Genomic DNA, 21,731 nt, shown 5'->3' on the forward strand with positions numbered 1-21,731 from the left:
GGAAGGTGTGACGGTGAAACCGGTCTATCGACTGACCCACAAACCCAACAGGACAGACGTCAGAGCCAAACTTCATCCACCCATAAACTTCTGCAGGGCTGGAAGTCTATCGCCCCCTGCTGGCCTTCAAACACACTTCAGCCCTGGTGTTGTGTTTTTTACTGTTATTTACTTGCAGTAAATTCTACATCCAGATACTCGCTGTTAGCATGTCTGTTAGCACGTCTGTTAGCGGTAATACTTAGAGGGAGGTGCTCCATCTGTCAGCGCCGGTTAGCCTCAGGTAGCAGCTAAAAATCACAGGTATGAACAACTTGTTTAACCAACTGCTGACGATGAGCGAGAGCAGCAACTTTAATTATCCAATGAATCGCACATGTCCCCGTCTTCAGAGTGTGTGAACACGTGTGTGTGTGTTCCTGTCTAGCTATCTTTGTGAGGGCCGAAATCTGCATTCTACTATACTTGTGAGAACCAACAGTCACTTGTGAGGACACACTCACGGGTCCTCACAAGTTTGAAGGAATTTTTGAGGCTCAAAATGTGGTTTTAGTGTCAGGGATACAATTAGGTTATGGTTAGGTTCAGGGTCAGGGGCTAGGGAAACCATTGTGTCAATGAAGGTCCTCACTAAGATACCTGAATGGGCTTGTGTGTGTGTGTGTGTGTGTGTGTGTGTGTGTGTGTGTGTGTGTGTGTGTGTGTGTGTGAGTGAGTGAGTGAGTGAGTGAGTGAGAGAGGCAGACTGGGAGTCATCCATGGGGATTGGCTGAGAGGCTGCTGATGCATTAAGGGAACAAAGTGACCAACAGTGAGGTGATTAGCCCTGACCTGCCAAGGTAATGTGTGTGTGTGTGTGTGTGTGTGTGTGTGTGTGTGTGTGCGTGCGGGACAGGTGGTGAGTCCGTAAGCAGGTGTTCATCTGCATTCTAGTTAACCTGGTTAACCTGAGAGTGTGAGGACAGTGATGGTGCAGGGCTCAGGGTGGAGCTGATCACTGATCAATATTAACGCGTTTGGCTCGTTATTCCATGAATGCATCAACTTCATGATGACATTGAGGATAATCTGCCTCACACTGGGTTCATGTCAGCGTCTGCTCACAGCTTTAAAACTTCAGAGAGGAAAAATAAAGTGAAGAAAAACATCATCGTGTAACAGAAATGCTTCACAGGTAAACCTGCTGCAGCGACACCATCCTCTCATCCTCCCTCTGCTCTTTATACATTTCATTATTACTTCATATTTTGATCTGTGTATCTAATTATTTTTCTTACTGTATTTATTTTGATTTCAGTTTAATTTTTTTCCAGGCAGTTTTTATTATATCGAGTTACAAACTCTTCCACTGCTGTTATAACTTAATTTTTAACTGCTGGAACAAAAGTGATTTCCCAACTTATATCAGCTTGGTTCATCCTCAGAGCTGGACCAAGCTGAACAAACGCTGACGGAGGGAAAACTGCTCGATGATCTCACTTCCTCTTCTCGACTTTTCATTTCACCCGGTGTTTTAGTGTCAGTGTGGAGGGCACGATCACAGTCAGGTCCTCACAACGACAGCAGTACAAACCTGTGTGTGTGTGTGTGTTTGTGTGTGTGTCACACCTGTCTCTGTATCAGTGCCAGAGTCTGCCATCCCTCCTCCATCAGTCTCTCCACAGCCTTTGGATCATCTACATTTCTGTTGGCCTTGAAGGCATCACGGACACGCCGTAGAGCATAGTTTCTGTAACGCACACACACACACACACACACACACACACACACACACAGTTTAGTTTCATTCATCGCGTCTGCAGGAAACGACAGTGGCAGTGAGCAGTAAACAGAAACGTTTGTGCAGCTGAGACGGTGAAAGCCTCGGAGGACTTTCTGAAACCTGAACAACAGCACAGGAGGGACCTGCAGACGAGTGGGGACAAACAAACAAATAAAAAAGACAAATTAGTGCACGTGACAAACCTCCAGGCAGCGCGCTGAAAGCAAACAGCAACAACAGAGCGGAAAACCAGCAAAACAGAAGAACCTCAACATCAGAGACCAGCAGGTCCAGAGTCCTGACCACCCAACAGGACAGCTGTGGAGATGACACAGATCCTCCCTCCACAGGCCTCAGCCCACGACCCTCTCAGCAAACAGGCAGGACACCTCGTCTCCAGGGTCAGTGCTGAGCTGAAGTAATAAAGCCTCCATCAGCTCTGTTTCAGATCCGAACTCTGGTCTCAAAATGACCCCATAACCACCTAGCGTCCAGATGTTGTCCTATCAAACATCTGGAAGATGTGCAGTCCATCCAGCTTTGGTCTCTTCAGGAAGCAGCATGAAGAAAGTGACTAACAGCGACGTGGAGACCAGAGATGTCCGAGTTTTCTAAACTTCAGGAGTGACTGAAGTGACCAATGAGAGTGTAGGATACTGATGACATATGAGGGCTGTGACTACATTAGAGGGTTACTTAAGCAGGCAGAGGCTGGAATGTCCACTAGAGACCAACCTCCAGTGACAAAGTGATGTGGCGTCCCTTCACATCCACCGGATCACCGCGTCCTGTCTTAGTGTAGCATCATCCCGGGAATATGGCGTTCCAGCTCTGACACAGCCGGAGCCGATCGCATCGACACAAGTCGTGCTGCACAAAGCACAGCAGGAAGTGGTATGAGTAAATAAAATGAATTTTTCAAAATAAAAGGTGTCCAAATCAAAGCTCCTCTTTTGAAACTCTGGAAATGGAAAATAAATCAGACGTCAGTTAAAGTTTTTAACACGTTTATTTCAGAGAGAGCGCGGCTGCACGCTGGTGTGGGGTCGATGTTTGGCTGTGAAGATGAACATCATCAGAAAAGCTTCTCAGATGTTCAGTGGGGACAGAAACTCTTTAGGAGGAATTTCTACTGAAACTTCCCGATCTGTGAGGAGGTGAAAGATGAGCTGGATTTTTCATTTCCTACATAAATATTTCCTCTGCTTTACTCCCTGTCATGGCTCCCTCTGCCTCCCTTTGCTTTTATGGCGAGCTTCCCACTCCACCTTCGAGTGTGGCTGTTTGCAGCAGCCATAAACAGATTTGCTTCCCTCTGTGGTCGAACAACATCGTTATTTTCTAGCATTCGGCCATAAAATCCAGCTTTAGGGCCGGTTACTCTGGGAGCGCTCGCACATCTCAGGGGTCTCAAAACGTCAAAACGGCGCGGCGTTAACGAGAGCGGGGATGGAAGTTTGATTTCCACGATGACACCTTTTCTACAAGAAGCAGTTAAACAAACACGGAGTTTATAAGAAGTGAAACTGAGGCACTTAAATCTCTGTTTGCAGTGACATCGACCTGACAGCCCCTCGTTTCTCCCGGCCAGACAGCCTGATGCACTCGGCGGACTGTCGGCTGTAAAGGCTGCAGGCTGTGTTTGGAGCCGGAGGTCGGCGGGACTCCACGCCACGCTTCCCTGACCTGCGCTGATTTGATTTCCTGCAGATTCTCACAAGAAAACACGAGAGCTGCAGAACGTCCAGAGAGCGCCGCGATCGATAAACCGATGCTCACTGAGAGGAAACGTCAGTGTGAGAGACCGCAGACAACTCTGTGTGTGTGTCGCTCTAACAGCTCTGATTACGTGTGTGCACCAGCCTTCATCGTCTTCATCGTCTTTGTGTATTTATTGATGTTTTTTTAGATACTTTTGTTCAAAGTCTTTTTCTCTCAAACTTCATCACCGTTTATTCAGATGTGCTGAGAGGCAGACGGGCTTCTACCAACAAACTCATCAAAGTCTTCAGTTTGTATCACTGCATCGACGATAATCACACACAAGACGACGTGTTTGAACCCACCTCTGAAAAACTGCCGTCATTTCACTGAAATGTAGAAAAAGCTGAGCCAGAGGTACGGACGGCGACGTTCAGTCTCTCAAAGTTTGGACTGCTGTGATGTTTTGGTTCGAGCCATCGCCGTCCATCCGTCGAAGAGAAACTCTGCAATGTGTTCTGGCTCTGCCTCGGGGCCTCCTGATAGGACATGTCTGTCTCACCTAGGAAGGATCCTAACCGGATGCCCTCACCACCTCTCCCGTCCCCTCTGGATGTGGAGGAGCTGTGGCTCCGAGTCCATCTCTGCACAGAGGCCCGTTAGCCGCTTGCATCAGTGATTTCATTCTTTCGGTCGCTGCACAGAGTTATTTCCTGTTTTCTAATCATTGGTTCTTGTGTTGCTTTTACTTCCTTCCTTTGTTATTTCCCCCTCAGACGTCTGTCCTGCCCTCATTAGTCTCACTGTTTTATTCCACACCTGCTCCCTATCTGCCAATTACCACACACACACCGAGCTCACCTGTCAAGCTCCTCAGGCTTTTCCTGATCTTGTTCATCTTACCTTGTCACTGCTTTGGACAGTTTTACAGAGTTTGCCTTTTTGCCTGCTTCCGCTTGTTTTTAAGCAAAGATTTGGATTTTGGACTTGGTCCCCTCCTCCGTCTTCATCACTGGCACAAACTCCTTTAACTACGCGTTTTGGCCTCCACTGTGTAGGTTTTTTTGGAGTTGAACTGAATAAATATTTCTCTAAAGCAACACAAACTGAACACTTTGAAGGATGACTGGATTAGAGGCATTAGATTTCTGTTTGTCCAACTTTTCGTTGGAATTTGCTGACCAAAGGTTAGGATCGTGTTTCAGACCCCATGTCAACAATATTTCACACAAACACCCGCCATGTGAAAGTGATGAAAAGACGACATCATTTCCCACAGAAGTGTTTACATCAGTTCCTGCAAAAAGGAGGTGAAACCATGTTTTCTTAATGACGTTGATCAATTAAACTGAACTCATCCTGTGGACAAACTCCACCTCCCCCATCTTGGCCTACAGTCCATGATGGTTGTCCCTGATGACCAGTTCTCCACGTCCGGCAGGTTCTGGGTGGCGTGGTCCTCCATCTCCAGTCTAAGACAGTCGAGCCGGGGTTTGTCGGTAGACTTTTTCCTCGATCGTCGTCTGCCGTGGACACAGACGGCTGGAGACACCAGATCCAGAACCGACTCGCTGCGATCAGCTGCTGGTTATCAATAACTTAACTTTTGTGCACGATTCTCCTGGACACACGAAGGAGTAAGAATAACTCTGAGACACACCTGGGCAGCTCCACCAGGTAAAGTCAGCGTGTGGGAAACGCTGCGACATTTTATATGTGAAAGGTCAAAGTCTGTGAGACTGTTTGCCGTTCTGCATCACCTGCCCGACACACCAGGGAGCGAGCTCGACATATCCTCTCTCAGATATTATTTTTACAGAGTGAAACGGTTTCTCTCTCCTCCACACTCTGAGCAGCCACGGCAGCAGCTGGCAGCGTAGGTGTTAGAAATCTGCCAGCTCGGGACCTCGCTAACCTCAAACCCGAGCAGCGCCGCACCCCAACGCTTCCCTCGGCTTTCTGCTGCATCTGCAGCCACCAGGACCACAGAGTGTGGTGGCTGCAGATAATAAAGTACACACCGAGAAGCAAATGCAAACAGACAAATTACAAACACCGGGGAATTTTCTGGCAGGAGGCGCGGCAGTGAAAATGATTATTGGTTTAATTTCCAGCGCTCTGTCTCGATGGTCTCGGAGCCTCGTTACAGCTGGCAGCTCCTCTGATGTGGAGAAAGTACAACGCCGACCTTGGGAAGTTACAGCAAAGCCATTCGTCTTCTCTGTCTGTCTTTGTGTCTCGAGCTCATTTAGGATTTAAGACAGAACCAATAAAAGTGTGATGGATCAGATTTACATGCCGCGGTTAAATACGACGCTCATTACAAGGACGTGACGGAGAGCGGCGAGGAAAACGGCTCGAGATTGGTTTGAAAGTGAAACAGAAAGGATGGAGGAAACGAAGCTGTGATGGAAGAAGACAAAAACTAAGAAAGAAAGGAAGGATGAAGGAAAAAGGAATAAACAAAGGAAATGAAGCATAAACACAGGAAAAGGATGACGAAGACGGGAAAGGGATGAGCGCTGTCACCGGTTCAGCTATGACAGCGCTCTGAGGTCAGAGGTCACAGCTGCCTGTTTCTCAGCAGGTGAAGACGAGCAGCTGAAGCTGCCAGCTCCGGTTCTCTGGTTACTGTGCGAGTCGGCCGCCGCCTAATCTTCAGTTCCGAGATCAGTGCTGATGGTTCGGCCTGAGTGGCGACACCTATCACTCGGCTACCTGTGCCGTAACGGCGAGCATAAATGGAAGTGTGTGATGACGTTACGACCTAACCCCGTGTCTTTATCCGCACCGCAGCTGAAGCAGGAAAGTGCTCTTGGTTAAACTCTCTGCACCATCGTGTGGTTTAAAGCGGTATTACACAAACGTAGAACCTCGCAGTCGTTCACCTGCTCTCGATATCAGAGACGTTTGGGAAATAAATCCAAAGCAGCCGTTTCTTGATTCTGTTGATAGTTCTACTTCATTCTGGAAGGTTTAAAACTCTTTTAAACAAAAGTCATTTACAAAAATAAATTAGCAGTTGAATAATTGCATGAGGACGGTTTAACGCGTTGATCTGTAAAGATGACGAGCTCCCTGCACTCCGACTGACGAGTTCTGACACGCCAGACGTGGTCTGATGACCAGTTCTCAGGTTTTTCCGAGGTTAGCTGTAGGCAGAGACCGTCACCAGCGTCCGATGCAGACTCATTCTGTTCTATAAGCAGGCCCGAAATATGAAACAAACCACTCCGTTCAGAAAAGAGCTTCAAGGGTTTCCGTCACAGGCCTTCGAGGGGTAAAGAGTTAACCTGGTAAATAACTGAGATTAGCAAATGCAGTTTTTTTTTAAAGTAGCCCTACAGGCAGAAGAGTAAAGACAAGGAGAACAGAAAAACACAACCAAGCTAAAGAATACAGAGAAGGAAGAATGAATAGAAAGACTACGACAACGATAAATCGAGAGAGAAACCAATGACAGGGAAGTATAACTGAGTATAAACGAGAAAATGAAGGATGATGGGTTTGGGAAGGACAAACATCTTCCCAAGTTTCTCAGAGTTTGTCATTCAAACGTCCGGCCTCCTCCGTCCCCTTTCAGGCTCAGCAGGGCCGGAGACGAGGTCTCGAGGCTCTCCATCACACTGATTCATACAAACCCCTCAGCTGTAATGGACCCGGTGTAATGAGCGCTGCGCTAATGAGCAAAACAAAAAGACAGACGAGAGGAAAATAAATAAATAAAAGAGCAACAAAGAGATTAGAAAGTGTTGGAAACGCCCGCCAGGCAGCTCAATATCTCCTCTGTACAGGAAGTGGCACAGGATGATGGACCGAAGGCCGAAGTCTCAAAGTCAAACTTCACTTTGGATCTTTCACACAGACACGGAGTATAACCTTATTATAAAAGGGCTTCGAGTTATGTATTTATAACCAAACCATCCTATGATCAGGTAACAGCTACTAGGGTCAAACACCTGTGGACTATAACTACTGTAGCTCCCAGTGTCCTTTATGGCAAAGCTTTGACTGCTGGGCAGCTTCAAAGCTTCAGACTGTGGCTGGTTTTCACTCTTTGTTTGCCTGACAGGTTAGAGCAGAGCAGCAGACAGTCGACAGGATGGATGACTGATCCAGTCCAGGTCTGTGTTCTGTTTATCCAAAGTCAGGCTCATGCAGGCTAAGCAAATGTTTTATCCAAAGCTACAGTTTCAATCCTGTGATATTCCCAGGATAGAGCCAATAATCTGCCCAGCAAGTTAAAGGGTCTACTGAGCATGCTCAGAAACCTAAACCTGCCTGTTGTGGCTTTAAAAACTAAACTGAAAGCAATGAACACCCTATCATCAGCATGGAAACACACGCTGCAGCCAACGCTGTAGCCGTGCATCCATCAGCATGTAGGTAACACCGCTGAAGTCCTCGCACCGGCCGGCTGATGTTTACTGACCTACAGCATTCAGTCTTTTAATAAATGTTGTTGTCTAGTCATAGAGGAACTTTAAAACACTGTAATCTACAAAGACCATTAAACACTTATATTCTCCTCCTACAGCAGACAGTCCTACAGGACCCTGTGAGTGTGGCGGGCTCACAGAGGGAGGGGCTCGGAGTACAGCTCCTGCTCCTCCACATCAAAAGGAGACACTTGGTTTGGGTTTCTGACCAGAATGTCCCCGTGACGCCTCCCAGACAAAGCTTATAAAGCTTTCTCTAACTGGGAGCAGACCCAGGAAGCTGTGGCTCTCAGCTGGCTTGGATGGATGGACGGAGCACTTTTTAGATTTTGTCAAAAACAACCATTTAGTTGCCTCATGGTGCTTTACAGACTCACTAATACATCGATCAGCAGAATTAAAGTTTAACTTTGTTAAAGCATCAGGTGATCTGAGTTTAAAACTGTTCAGCGATCAGTCGATTATGAATCAATACTGACAATCACTGATACTGTAATCGATGAATAATTAATCAGCGACTCTGCACTGACGGAGACTCCCGTGTTTGAAACCCTCCTGTGTTTCAAACACAACTCTGCACTCGGGCGAGTCGTCTCGTCACTTCAGAGGGAATTCTCTCGTGTGATCTCCAGGAGATGAGAAGGAAGGAAGCAAGGAAGCAGAATAACTGAGAGGAAGTGAGGAGAAGAGGGAAGGAGATGAGGAAGGACAGAGGAGGGCGGGTAAGGCTGGAGGAGTGAAAAACAGGAGATTTCCACAATTACTTAATCATCAGAAGGCTTTGTTATCTGCTGTCAGCACACGGCTGACGAAGTCAGGGGGGAGAGTTATTTTTAAAAGAGGGAGAGAAGAAGAAGACAGAAGGAGGACAGAGAGGGAGAGAGGGGAGAGAGGGAGGGAGAGGAGAGAGGAGAGGAGAGGAGAGAGGGAGAGGAGACAGAGGAGAGAGAGAGGGAGGGAGGAGAGAGAGGAGAGGAAGGGAGAGGAGAGAGGGAGGGAGGGAGGGAGAGGAGAGAGGGAGGGAGGGAGGGAGAGGAGAGAGGGAGGGAGAGGAGAGAGGAGAGAGAGAGGGGGAAATACTGATGAGGACAAAGCGAAAGACTCTGAGACAAAAACACTGAATCAGTTTGTTATTTGGCGTTTTGTTGCTCCTGTGCAGAGATGATGACCTACTTCTGACAGTCTGCTTCCTCCTCCTCACTTTCCTCCCTCTCTCCTTGTGTCTGTGTGCCACACCTGTGGGTTTGGGCCCTGCAGGGATTTTAAGTGTTTGAGCTGGAACAGGTGAGCGGAGAGGACACCGCAGGAAAGTTAGCCATGATATGGATAAAGTTTCTGAGCTTGGCTGAATGAAAGACTTCAGCGTGTTTCCGGAGCGGTACGGGTAAATCGGAGCATCACATGTCGGAGAACCAACACAGCACAAGGCTGCAGCACCACAGCAGGCAGGAGAAACACAAACACGCAGAAGAATCGTTAAATCCTGACGAACAATAACAAGGACTTGTTATTCAAGGACCCTCGGGTGCCCTGAATCCACTTTCTAAATAAAAACATGTAGAAATTCACATTTTTTACATAATTAACAAACAAATAAAACACAGAGCGGGCTGCCTGCTGCCCGCGCTAAAAGCTAAATGAGTTTTAATGGCAGCCAGGATCACGCCTGCAGGGTTTTAACCCCAACACTGCAGAGAGAGCTCCTTCAACCTGCACCATTTCTAACGGCCTGCAGGGGGCGACTGCAGGCGCCCAAGACAAAACGACCCTCGGCTCCCTCGCTCTGTGACCTCAGACCGGAGGCTCCATAAACTCATCAGGAGTTACTGAGGTCACAGAATAAAACGGGACTTTCATTTTTAAATAGTCGTAATTATTGGGGTCAAACAGGAAGACACAGTGATGCATCCGCCACACCTCCTCCTGTATCAACTACAACCTGTATAAACTCCTCCTCCCCGCGATGACATCACCAGCTCCCATCACGGCACCGCCTCCTCAGCCTGCTGCCTCTGTGATCCCTGTGTAACGTCCACCTTAACTGCAACGTGCAGTCAGGAAGGCGTCCGTCACACCCGTGCAGCGCCTGCCTACAGCACCGCTAAAGCTGCCACCATCACGATCATCACTCATTTATTTATTGTTTCTATTCATAATAGAACACAATAGATTCTCTGTCTTTGACTCCGTCCTTCATATTTCACTGTACGCCTGTGCTGATGATCTCTCGTCAGCCTTCATCCTGCAGGAACGACGCAAAGGATGCGACTTGTCTGTCACGAGCTCTCTGTCAACCAGGCCTCGCTCGCCGCTAAGATGGCGGCAGCTCGAGGTCACCAGAGTGGGCGTGTCCATCTACTACACAGTCTGTGAGCTTGTCACTGAGTCGTGTCTGAGGATGAGAGTGTTAACGTGCATTTTCTACATTGAGAGAAATCACACGAGGACGCCGCTCGGGGCCTGGACCCTCGCCACACTGGCCTCTCTGCTCCTTCATCCGCTTCCCGGAAATGGAAATCCAAGCGAGGAGATCCGGCGAGGAGATCCGGCGAGGAACCAGGAGACATGACAGGACTGAGCTTAAACGGGAGAGCGGTCAGAGATGCTCCCTGTGTCGCTCTGTGGTTAAAGGCTGTTAGTTTGTTGACTTTATAGTGAGTTATTATTATTATTATTATTATTATTATTATTATTATTATTATTCCCAGCTCTGGGAATCATAATGAAATTCCGTCTCTAACAATATTCAAAGATTTGTTTTAAGGCTGCTCAAGGACCTGCAGATGTCCTGAATTCCCTGAGAAATAAAAACATGGAGAAATTTACATTTTTACATAATTAGAAAACAAAACAAAGCGGGGCCCCCTGCTGGTCTCAGGGTGCACTGCAGTAAAATATTCATGAGCTCCACAGCTGTCAGCCTGGTGTCATCCCCCACACTGCTCACTCTGTCCTGTCATCACAGGAACGTTGTTTCAACCTTCTTCTCCAACCTGTGCACTGTTCCTAATGTATTGGCCTTTCACTTTCATGCGTCGGTTTCACTCCGAGCTCCGACCTTTCAGCTGCAGCAATGATCTAATTTTCCTGCAGAGAATCATGAATGTTTCATCCGACGTCTGTTTATCCCGCTCCTCTCCCTCTCTGGCAAAGCCCTCCAAATTCAGCCAAAGTCTCCCACCTCTCCTCCCAGGAAGGAAGACAGCGAAACAACAAAACACAGCCTGCAGCAACGTCTGGCATATTCAGGTCATTCCACAACAACCCGGCGAGCACGCAGGTACACGGCTTCAGCACAAGCTGAGGCTTAGGAGGATTAAACGGCGCTCTCCCGCTCTCGCTTCTTTTTTATTCATTTGTTTTCATGCACTTTTTCCTGGAAGATCGGAGTAATGTCTCCACTTTGTGACTGGCAAGCAGACTTGCTCGTAAACCCGAGGCACCTGCTGCTTCGCTCTCACCCTGAGGGTCCTCTTAACGTTAGAAAACAACTCTATGTGATAATGATTCTGACACAGAAGGAGAAACAGCAGAAAATGAGCCTGCTATCAAAACACAAGTAAAACAGAGCTCTCCTATAAGCTGTAAGCTGTTCTGAGCAGCCGCCCTCACACACAGAGCCTGCAAAGCTTAACCAAAAATACACGTTTAAACATGCAGGATGTTCACGTGGATCTGAACGAAGCCATGGCAGCTCAGAAATGATGGAGAAAGTGACGAGAAAGAATCGCATCTGGACCCGCCCCTCTGTGCTCCGCCCCGTGCTCCGCCCCTCTGTGCTCCGACACTATTCACAGCATGAATACACACTGCAAGTTACACCCTGTAATATTGTTGATACAGCGCCAAATCACAACTACAGTCGCTCATATTCATACTGTAGACTCTACAACAGTACAGAGAGTCAATCAGGCAGCCACCTGTGAGCACAGGGTGGAGACAGTGGGGAGGAAAAACTCCCTTTTCACAGGAAGAAACCTCAGAAAAGAACACAGGTGTTTAGAGTGAACTAATAAAAATGTTGAAACTAGCTGAAACAACAAAACGATCTCCTGTTGGTTTATTATCTGTGAGTTTGGTAAAAATACACTTTTGAAACGTTCAGGCTTTGATGGATGTGTTTACTCAGACTCTGACATACCTGACACATGCCCTCAGTACTACAATAATAATAATATAATAAGACTAAAATGAACACTGAAACTAATAAAAACTAAACTGAAAGAAGAAAACCTTCTCTGGAAACTGAAGTGGTTAAAAAAACAAAGTCTAACACAAAAGCTAACGGCTACAGGGAGTTTATTCTGGGTAGGGGAAAAGTACTCTGATTACTCTTCTCAGTAGCCAATGGTTACATGTAATAAATTACTCAGAAAGTAACTAAAGATGCCCTGATCTGGTCCATGGATCAGATTATCAGTCCGATCCCGGATCAGGAAGTTAGCTCAGGAATGGCTGATGATGTAATGAACATTCAGGTTTCCCATTTCCTGCCCAGTAAGGAGACCTGACCATCCAGCACTGAGGGCGTGTCCACTCTGTGAGGAAGATCATTGGTGGGCCTGGAGCAGCAGGTATGCCAAGGTAAGACAGCTGTGCTAAACAGGGTGTTTGCAAAGTACGAGTAGGCAGTAATGCATCGTGGTTTGGACTGTCCAAAGTCACACTAACTAAAACCAGCAGAATAAACACGGTGGGGTCTGGGTGGAGCTGGGTGGAGTCTGGCTTCAGGCTGAACCTTTAAAGAGTTTATTTCCACCATATGAAAAGGTCTGGTGCCCCCACAAAGGTTTTAACCTCCCAGATAAAAAACAACACTTTGAAAGAACCTGGTTTCATGCACTCACAGGTAAACCAGGCTTTCAGCTGCACGCTCACACAGGTGAGCGTGCAGCTGCGTGAGCGCGCAGCTGCGTGAGCGTGCAGCTGCGTGAGCGCGCAGCTGCGTGAGCGCACCTGAGGGCCCGTCTAACCCAGGAGGACAGACTCTCCTGGTTCATGCATTTCTTCGAACTCGAGCTTCCTCTTATTTATAGTTTCATTTCTTTAGCAGCTGGTGTCAGAATAACTTCATTTCAGGAGCAGAGCATGCTGGTACATGTAGTCATGGAGGACCATGTCCTCTCAGCAGGACTGCAGCTGAAGGAGCTGAACTCCACCCGCAGAAAGACACCAGCGTTATTGATGTGGTAATGAACTAACCGAAGTTTGATTGGAGCTCTCCGCCAAACCTGGCTTCAAACAGACACACACACAGACGCACAGACACACACACACACACACACACACACGTCTGAGGTGGCGGGCCGAGCCAGCTGTCTGCCTCTGGGCAGGCGGGATGAATTTATTTTATTTGGAGAGGCAGCAGGAGGAGGCCACCTCTCATCTGGCCGTTCAATAATTCAACACAGCAGCGCTCCGCGCGGAGGCGGGCGGGGAGCGGCGGCTCTCTGATGTCCGCGTGGAGCGCCGAGTGCTGTCACAGCCACAGACGGCGTCCCAGACTCACCACAGAAAGGCAGAGTCGGACTCCAACTCCTCCCGATTTAATCATGTAGCACGGGGAGGAGGAACGAACGGGTCTCTGCTGAAGGTGGAGCCGGGTGTGGACTCCACCTTCACCTGTTCAGCCTCACAGGTCACCTCTGTATGCGACCGAGGCCTGACCAGCCTGATAGTTCTCCTCCTCCACCCGCTCACTGCGTCTGCTCGCCTGTCAGAGGAGGAACTTCCTGTTTGGTGTGAACGCAGCAGGAAGAAGGAAGCTCTCTGCTGCTTTGATCCTCCATCAGGTGGAGGTCGGGACAGCAGAGGTCGGCAGACTCATCGCTCCATCTGAGCCCAGCGTGGAGCTTCTGCTCCATCACTTCTGATTTACACGTTTTTAAAAGGGTCCATCGACCACACCCAGCATGTTTTTAAGTCTGAGGCCAAGTTTGAAGATGAACATGAAAAACTGTTAAAGTTTTGTTTTCATGTTCAGGCTGAAAGTGGGTCAAAAGACTGCTTTTAAAAATATATTTATCCTGAAAAGTTCTTAATGTAAGGAGGGAAAATTTCACAGCTTTTCAAACTTTGTATTGTAGAAATTTTATACAAATCGCAGAAAAGGCTCTAAAATCATGAGGATGTGAGGTGCAGTGAAGTTTACCTGAGCCTCAGGTGAAGTCTGATTACTCTTATTACAGTTTTTTCTAATTAGTTATTTTTACTTCACTTTGAGTTTTTGAATCAGTTTAGATGCACAATGATTGTTATTCAATGAGCAGCTCAGAGCCTCTGTGACCCGTTTGTCATCTTCTGTTTTTCCAAACAAAGAACAGAGTTTGAGCCCTGAAGATGATGATGATGATGCCGCCCATCCAAACCAAATTACAGCAACAAAAGCAGCTGCGTGGAGCCCGACCAGCTGCCTGCTCTCATAACCAACGCTGTTAGATACCTGAAGTCATGTCATCATGTACAGAAAACAGTCAGCGCGCTTCAGCAGGTTAAACTATAGACAGACAGACAGACAGAGGTCGGGCTGACAAATAAAAATCATCCTCAAACACACAAAAACACACAGGGCTGCCACTCCATATGAAGGCTAAAATAATGGCGCTGACCCACGGCTCCAAACAAAGGTGCTTCCTTCATGACTTCCTACAGCAGAGGACACGAGGGAGCATCCTTCATGAAAGGACAGGAGCCAAGGATGGAAAAGACCCTTGGATCACCTCCTGTCTGCAGCTGCAGGCTGTCAAACCTGCAGCTGTTATTAAACCTGATTTTTAAAACTAATAAAGTTCACGGTGAGTTCAAGGTTCACCGTTACTTCTGCCTGCAGTGAAACTGAATGGAGGCGGAGCTACAGTGCAGCAGGAGGAGGAAGTGTGACAAACTTCAGATGTAGCCTTGTCGTCTCATCTCTCTATATAGTGTACTGTATATTGCAGAGATGACAATAAAGTTTACTTTGACTCTGAGACAATTTAGTCTCTTCCTTTGAAATCCCAGCCTCAGTGACATCACCGCCCTGCCTCTCTGTCATGTGACCTACATGAAGGACAGCATCATCTTCATCGTCCACCTTCAGGACGCAGTTGGTTCCAAATATCAGAACTAATCCTGTCACATTACCAACGAGACCAGAGCCGGTCCACACGCTCCGAGACAAACTTCTTTACCAAAGCTTTCAAAGTTCTCCTGGTGAAGGAGGAGGATGAGGAGGGATGTTTGTAGAACATGCGCAGCCCGGCTCTGTGTCAGCATCTCTGACGTGTCTACATCAGGTCTCCTGGTCATCTGAACCCATTAAGTTCAACTTTGCAACAAGACCTACCTGCGTGTACCTGCCTCCATCACCTCCACCAGACACTCACAGTGCAACACGTGCAGGTATTAAACGACCGTTAGGTTCACACGCTCACCCCCCTGAGGATGAAACACCTGAGCGCCTGCGTACTCACGCCCGGAACCTGCAGCCTGAGCCCCGCAGTCACGTGACCCCGAACCCGTCAGCACACTCAACGTAAACACAGGCGCGAGCGTCGCTCCCGCGGCTGCCAGCGAGCTCACACCGGCCCGCGGGGGCGCGCACGCGGACTTGTCTCACCTGTAGTTGTATGACGGGAACTTCGCGCTCTCTCGGAGCATCGTCCTGTACAGAAACATCACCTGCGATCGTGCAGCCGCCGCCATGCTGTCTGCGACTGCGCAGATCCCTCCGCGACGCTCTGAGCTGAAGGGCCCTGGCATGAGGCTGACCGAGGAGCGCCTGCGCAGAAATACGAGACACCGGCGGATTGTTTTCCGCTTCCGCTTTATCGGTGTGACCCCACGCGACACTCTAAGCTGTGAGTGTCACAAAGAGCCTCGCGCTCACAGGAAGTTTAATTTACTCTGACCTGAACTCGCAGTGATCACGCAGGCGCGCTCCCGACGCCTTCACAGCATCCGGCGCTGGAGTGACAGGAGGTGAGTTCGCGGTGCTCCTCTAACCTCTCATAACGCACGTGAGCCTTTAAATCCACGTTCATGAGTAGACCACAAGCTGGTCCACGAGCCCCACTGTGGGACAGCAGCATACCGGCCCACGCAGCGCGGAACTTCCACGCTCAGAGGGCTTTTTACGGGTCAGCATGGCAGCTGCTCACCTGACAGCTGGGGAGTGTGTGTGTGTGTGTGTGTGTGTGTGTGTGTGTGTGTGTGTGTGTGTGGGGGGGGGGGGGGGGGGGGGGGTGTCAGGCTTTACTTTACTTTAACTCCACGGGCACAAACAGGGGCGTGCACGTGGCGTTAGCTGTGCGCGTGTCTGGGACCCCTGTGTGACCTTCCTGTGGGGTTATCTAAACCCGCCATCAGGTCTGACGTCACACACACACCTGTAGCTGACACGCTGATCTGTGGTGCAAACGTCTTCCTCTGACCTTTGACTACTCTGACGTCATTAACCAAGAGTGACTCCTGTCAGTCACCTGGTCTGTTACCATGGTAACTGACTCCGCGTTTCAGCTAAACCTGCTCCCTGGACAGAAAGGGAAGATTATCTTTCATTAAAACAAAAACAAATGTTTTCCATGTCCAGCCTGCAGGCCTGTTAGTCAGACTGTACCTGAGGGCAGGCGTGTGCGCAGGTGGTGCTGTAGGTGTGTGTTGTCCTAATGCCAGGCCTGGTGGTGTAAACCTGTAGTGATGGGAAGGTTGCTCCTGGGATGCAGACTTCCTGCTTCCACACGCTGTAACCGACGTGCCGACGGCGCTCTCGGCTGTACGTCGGTACTGTAGATGTTTGCTGAGGGTTTCGTGCCAGATGTCGTCAGCTGTCTTGGAAAGTAAAATGTTTAAAAGTGCAGCTTTTGATGTGATTCCTTCAGAAGCTGCTGGATGTCGAAGAAAAGCTGAGATCCTCACTGATGTTTGTCCCAGGGAATTTAAAGCTTTTCACCGTCTCGTCTCATGAGCAGGACGGTTCAGCAGAACACTCCAGTACACATCTGTGAGACGGAGAGGGTGGAAACCTTTATGTCCTCGGGACATCTGAGGAAAGAGCCTGTGTGGCTGCTCGGAGCAGAAAGAGGGAAAAAGCAAAACAAAAATGGTTTGAGTGGTCTGAAAAGTCTCATTATGTACCAAGTAAATACACTTTCTGCTTACTCTGTTTCTGTGTTTGTGTGAGGTCCACTGGGTAGATTCATCCAGCCTGTTCCATCTGTGTCTTCTTGTCTTTCTGGAGCCTTTTAATTTGTTCACTGCTGAATCTTTACAGCAGACATTAATAAATTAGAAAGAAAGTAGACGTTTCCTTCCACGTGTCCAGGAGACGATTCTGTTTTTGACAGCTCTGGAATATTCATCATCCGTCTGGATGTGGATACATGTCAATATTTCAATAAACGTTTTTCACATAATTGATCAAATATAGGAAACGCCCCATCCATATACAAATATTTGATTTTATACATTTTTACCAGGTGTGAACGACTTGTCACCCCAGCCGTGTAATTCCACCTGAGATCGGGAAACTTAACTCCTCCCCTCTCATAAGGCAGGTAATGTTCCTGTTATTCCAAATAAAGTGACCAAACAGCTCGTTTCACTCGTCACAGAACAAAGCTGGTACTGCTGGTGAAATGTCTGGAAGTAGCATAAACATTTAGATAAGATCATCGATTTTATAATATTTATTCGTCCAATCAGAGATGAAGGTAAATTTGACCATCGCTTTAATGTTTCCATGATGTTTAACAGGAGATCTTTAAAAAATTATTTAATTTCTGGAGAATTTTGATGCCTACGTTTATGATGGGTAGAGTTAGAGATATTAATTTTAAAAACTCTCCAATATCTACAGGTAACCTCACCGGACTGGGAATAATTTTTTTATGTCGGTCATGAGGAATCTAATATCTGCAAACAAAGTAATAAGGAGGTGTGTCCCTGCAGTCCTAACACTGCTGTGGCCACAGCTCTGCTGCTGGTGCAGTGATGGAGCACAGCTCTGACTCATCGCTGTCAATTAAAAGGTTCTGAAATGTTGTCGTTAGTTGGGATTTGTGTGTAATAGTTGGATCCATCTGAGGAATGTTTGAGCTAATCCGTACCTCGGAAGCAGTTTCAAATTCTGAATGCTGGATGTGTATTTAGAGCTCGCACTGCTGTGTTTTTGCTGCTGAGTTGTTCATTGAACATGTTTAGAAGTCTTCTGATATTCTGACAGCCCTTAAACCTCTGCTGGTCTTCAGTTCTGAGTTTGTGTCTCGTGTGCTGCAGAGAGCCTCGTCTTTGTGCAGGAGCTGCCCTCGGTCAGGGCTTGCTGTGGTTTTAGGTTGTTGTAGATCATCTCAGTGTTCCCAGTTTCTATCATTCTTCACACACGTCGAACTTCTTTTTAAATACTTGCTGACCGCAGCGTGGTCACCAATCACACCAATCACTATCACAGCCACATTTTTACTCGGGGTTGTAACTTTATCGATATTTAACAGTCAACATGTGTGAATGACTTTTGTATGAGTAACATCTGCATGTGTCAAGTCTTTATACAGTTATGCTGTATTTGTGTTTGCTGTCAGTCTGGGTGGATGTGTCCACTGCTGGCTGAAGGGTGGAGTTAGTCCCTCCTGTAATGGTGTAAATGTATTTTCTGTGATAGGATATTACCTTTGATGAGCTTTGCAGTTTGATTGGTCTTGGTTTAAGGACGGCCCCCTGCAGCCTGACTGTGACAGGAAGTGTGAAATAGTCGACCTGTTGTCACTCGTGTTACGTCTGATGTGGTCACATGTGTTTCTTTATCTATCGTAGACTTGAAGTCTTGTTTCACTTTGTTGCGTTCTCATCCCAGCGTGTCACATTTACACTCCAGCTACGCACCAGTTTGGGATTATGGAGGGAAACCTTTACAAGTACAGTCAGGCCAGAGAGCTTCAGAGAGCTGAATGTGATAAAGGTTTAACTAATAGATCACAGTGAAACCTCAGCTGTACTTGTAGTTTTCAGAAACCTGATCATTATCTTTGCGTAAACAGGAGCTAACGTTCATGAGAGGTGTGATGTCACTTCCTGCAGAAAGACCTACGTTTGTATTTTGGATCTTTTCTTCTTTGTCTGATGGATTTTCTGTTGGTTGTTGGTTCTTCTTCTCCCGATCGTCTGAATGTTAAAGTTTACACAGTTTTATTTAAAGTGGGGTTTGTGATTGGTTCTGCGCGTGTCGGGACAGTTTCTGGACAATGTTGGAGACGATGTTCTGAATTTTGAATCTGATTCTGAGGATTTACTTTATTGGTTAAACTGTGAAGTCCGAGTTTACTGGAAACTGAAAAAATTATAGTTTTTAAGACAAGAAATGGTCACGGAGGATTAAAAATATCTATTCCACTCCATGAGGTGTGGATGTTTCACTGGAAACAGTTTGAATATTTAAATATGGAGTCCCAGCACCGCCTCAGACCGGCTCTGAGCTCCGTTTGTTTCTTTGGCTTCATCTGCTTCTCCGTCAGGAACGCTGACATCACCTCTTAGCAGCAGGATGTTTAGTCTCCTTCTTCCAGCTGTTTCCTTTCGGGGTTCTCCTTCACTACATCCATGACCCTCCCTCCTCTGCACATGTCCAAACATCCCGGACTCTGAGCCGGACTCTGATGGACTCATTTCCATCTCCCAGTGAACATGTCTCCAGCTCGGCCTCCTGTCCTGTGTCACTCAGATGAATTTGAGCGTGCTCCTAAAGGAGTCTTGATCATTAACACCAGCACAGTCGCTGTTACAGACTCGCTCACTCATATCAGCTGAGGCGTTCCCTCTCCTCTCTCAGGCTTCCCTAACAAAGCCGTCAGACGGAGTTCCTCACAGGTGAAGTCTGTGGATGGTGATGAGGCGTTCGCTGTCTTCTCTGCTGCTCGGTTTGCTGAGTTCAGACTGGTTTAGCCCTCTCAGTGTCAGACGGCAGTAAGTGAACAGAGAGGAGAAATGTGACTGTTACCAGTTTTTAAATATTCTGTAGATGCTGTGAACTTGTCGTGTAGTGAAAGCACAGCTTCAGTGATTTAAACCTCCTGAACGCCGTCCAAACGTTCACTCACAGCTGCCGACGCAGCCTTCAAACGTCTCCTGCAGGACGGCGGACACAGAGACGTTCACGGGGACGGGTATCGTCAGAGGTGACGTCATTTACAAACTACAGACACGGCAGGTCGTCATGGCGCACTGCTCGCAGACCACCTCAGCCCTTAATGCAGACTAGCTGCTGTCCTGAGTCAGGCTGTGTGAGCGGAGCTGAGGGTGGTGTAAACGTGACGTAGTCGTCATTTATGCTCGAGAAGAAAAACTTCAGCTGTCCATCAGATCGCTGCTGTAACCGTCAGCGCCACGACTGACTCCCACCCTCACTGCCCCCCACTGGGAGTGACTCACATCACTGAGCGTGCTCACAAAGATGGACGTGTGTGTGTGTGTGTGTGTGTGTGTGTGTGTGTGTGTGTGTGTGTGTGTGTGTGTGTGTGTGTGTGTGTGTGTGTGTGTGTGTGTGTGTGTGTGTGTACAGTATGATCTTTAGCAGTGGATGTGTGAAAGGTCACAGACTCATCCTGTTTGTTGATGCCCTGCTGTCTTTGAGTGGAAAGGTCAATGACACTGCTGTGTGTGTGTGTGTGTGTGTGTGTTCATGCCGATGTGTTAGTTTGTGTGTTTGTTACAAAAAGAAACAGCTGACGATATCATTGGTTGACATCTCTGTATTTTTAGTCCGCTGTGTGAGTTTACGTGCGTGTGTGTACACGTGGGTGTCTGTGTGTGCGTGTCCTGTACGGTGGTCTTTTGGAGCGAGCTGATTGGCCCCTGACTGTATGTTGTGGTATTTTGGGCAGAACGTGACGCGTCGACCTCGAGCAGCTGTTTCTGAAACATTCATGAATCTTTGTTCTGATTCGAGCTCAGACGTTCAGACCCAGAAGCAGCGTCTCCTCCAAACAGGCGGTGAAAGAAAGTTTTGGATTTGCCTTGAAAATCCTGACTTTCCATGATTTGCTCTGCCTGATAAATTAGCTGCTTTCAGCTGGTCTGAAACGCAGACTGTTGATCTGACATGGTTGAATCTCTGAGGCGATGGAGGAGGAGAGTGAAGGTCCTCGCCGTCGCGCCGACTGATGGACGGCTCAGCAGGAGATCAATAATGAATGCTTGTTGTGCTCATCGGTCTTCTCTACTGAGCTCGGAGGTCAGCGGTTAGGACAGGTGGAGTGAAACACTGTTGTGAGCGCAGGCCTGGTTGTTTCTGCTGAATGTCGTCCCGTCCTCGTGCTCAGAGTGTTTCCAGGACCGAGCTTTGATATCTGAAACCAGAAACTCAGCCTGGGTCTCCACACCACGCAACAAGCAGCAGCGTGGCACCCACACATTAAATACATTCATTCCCGTCTTCAATAATCCTGAGCAAAAAGAAACTCCGGAGGACTGATGAGTGCAAATATAAATGCAAAAAGCATGAATTTTAAAGGTGTGCAAACTTTCTGCAGACTTTGAGAGAAGTTTGGTGATCAGGCAGGCGTGCAATCCTCGCCTCGTCTCGGGCCTAACAAAGCTGTCTGCGTGGTGCTGCGAGCCGCTGAGAGTGGAGGAACTCCTCGCTGAGTCCGTATGAGTTTGTTTGAACTGTCGGCCGCTTCGCTCTCACCTTGAGTCACGCTGTGAGCTGCAGATTGAGTTTTCACTCTCCGGCTCCTTTCTGCCTGGCGGATCAAGGCCCCCGACGTTCCTCCCATCGATCGCTTCCTCCCGCGTTCAGAGCGGCGGAAGAATCCGTCTCGGACACATCAGCCCGTGACCCGAAACTGATCACTTCCAAT

The 21,731-nt window shown here is 48.0% G+C and overlaps 2 protein-coding genes across 4 annotated transcripts in view; one reads left to right on the top strand and one right to left on the bottom strand.

Moving 5' to 3' along the window:
- The window catches only part of LOC134635107 (LYR motif-containing protein 4B), a 41,863-nt gene extending 26,233 nt beyond the window's left edge, over window positions 1–15,630 (bottom strand). The window contains exons 1-2 of the mRNA XM_063484613.1: window positions 15,500–15,630; window positions 1,609–1,729 (exon numbers count right to left, since the gene is read on the bottom strand). Coding sequence (XP_063340683.1) covers window positions 1,609–1,729; window positions 15,500–15,585 — 207 coding nt within the window. The 5' untranslated portion in view covers window positions 15,586–15,630. The remainder of the gene's footprint in view (window positions 1–1,608; window positions 1,730–15,499) is intronic.
- Window positions 12,416–21,731, top strand: part of fars2 (phenylalanyl-tRNA synthetase 2, mitochondrial) — a 138,275-nt gene continuing 128,959 nt past the window's right edge. The window contains exon 1 of one of the 3 annotated variants that reach the window (XM_063484608.1): window positions 12,416–12,486. The gene's annotated coding sequence lies outside the window, so the exon portion shown is untranslated. Of the gene's footprint in view, window positions 12,487–15,694; window positions 15,862–15,948; window positions 16,020–21,731 lie in introns of those variants that run through there. The other 2 variants (XM_063484607.1, XM_063484609.1) reach the window with 2 other exon arrangements.

Source organism: Pelmatolapia mariae, linkage group LG9 (assembly GCF_036321145.2).
Source record: "Pelmatolapia mariae isolate MD_Pm_ZW linkage group LG9, Pm_UMD_F_2, whole genome shotgun sequence".
Classification (NCBI taxonomy): Eukaryota; Metazoa; Chordata; class Actinopteri; order Cichliformes; family Cichlidae; genus Pelmatolapia; species Pelmatolapia mariae.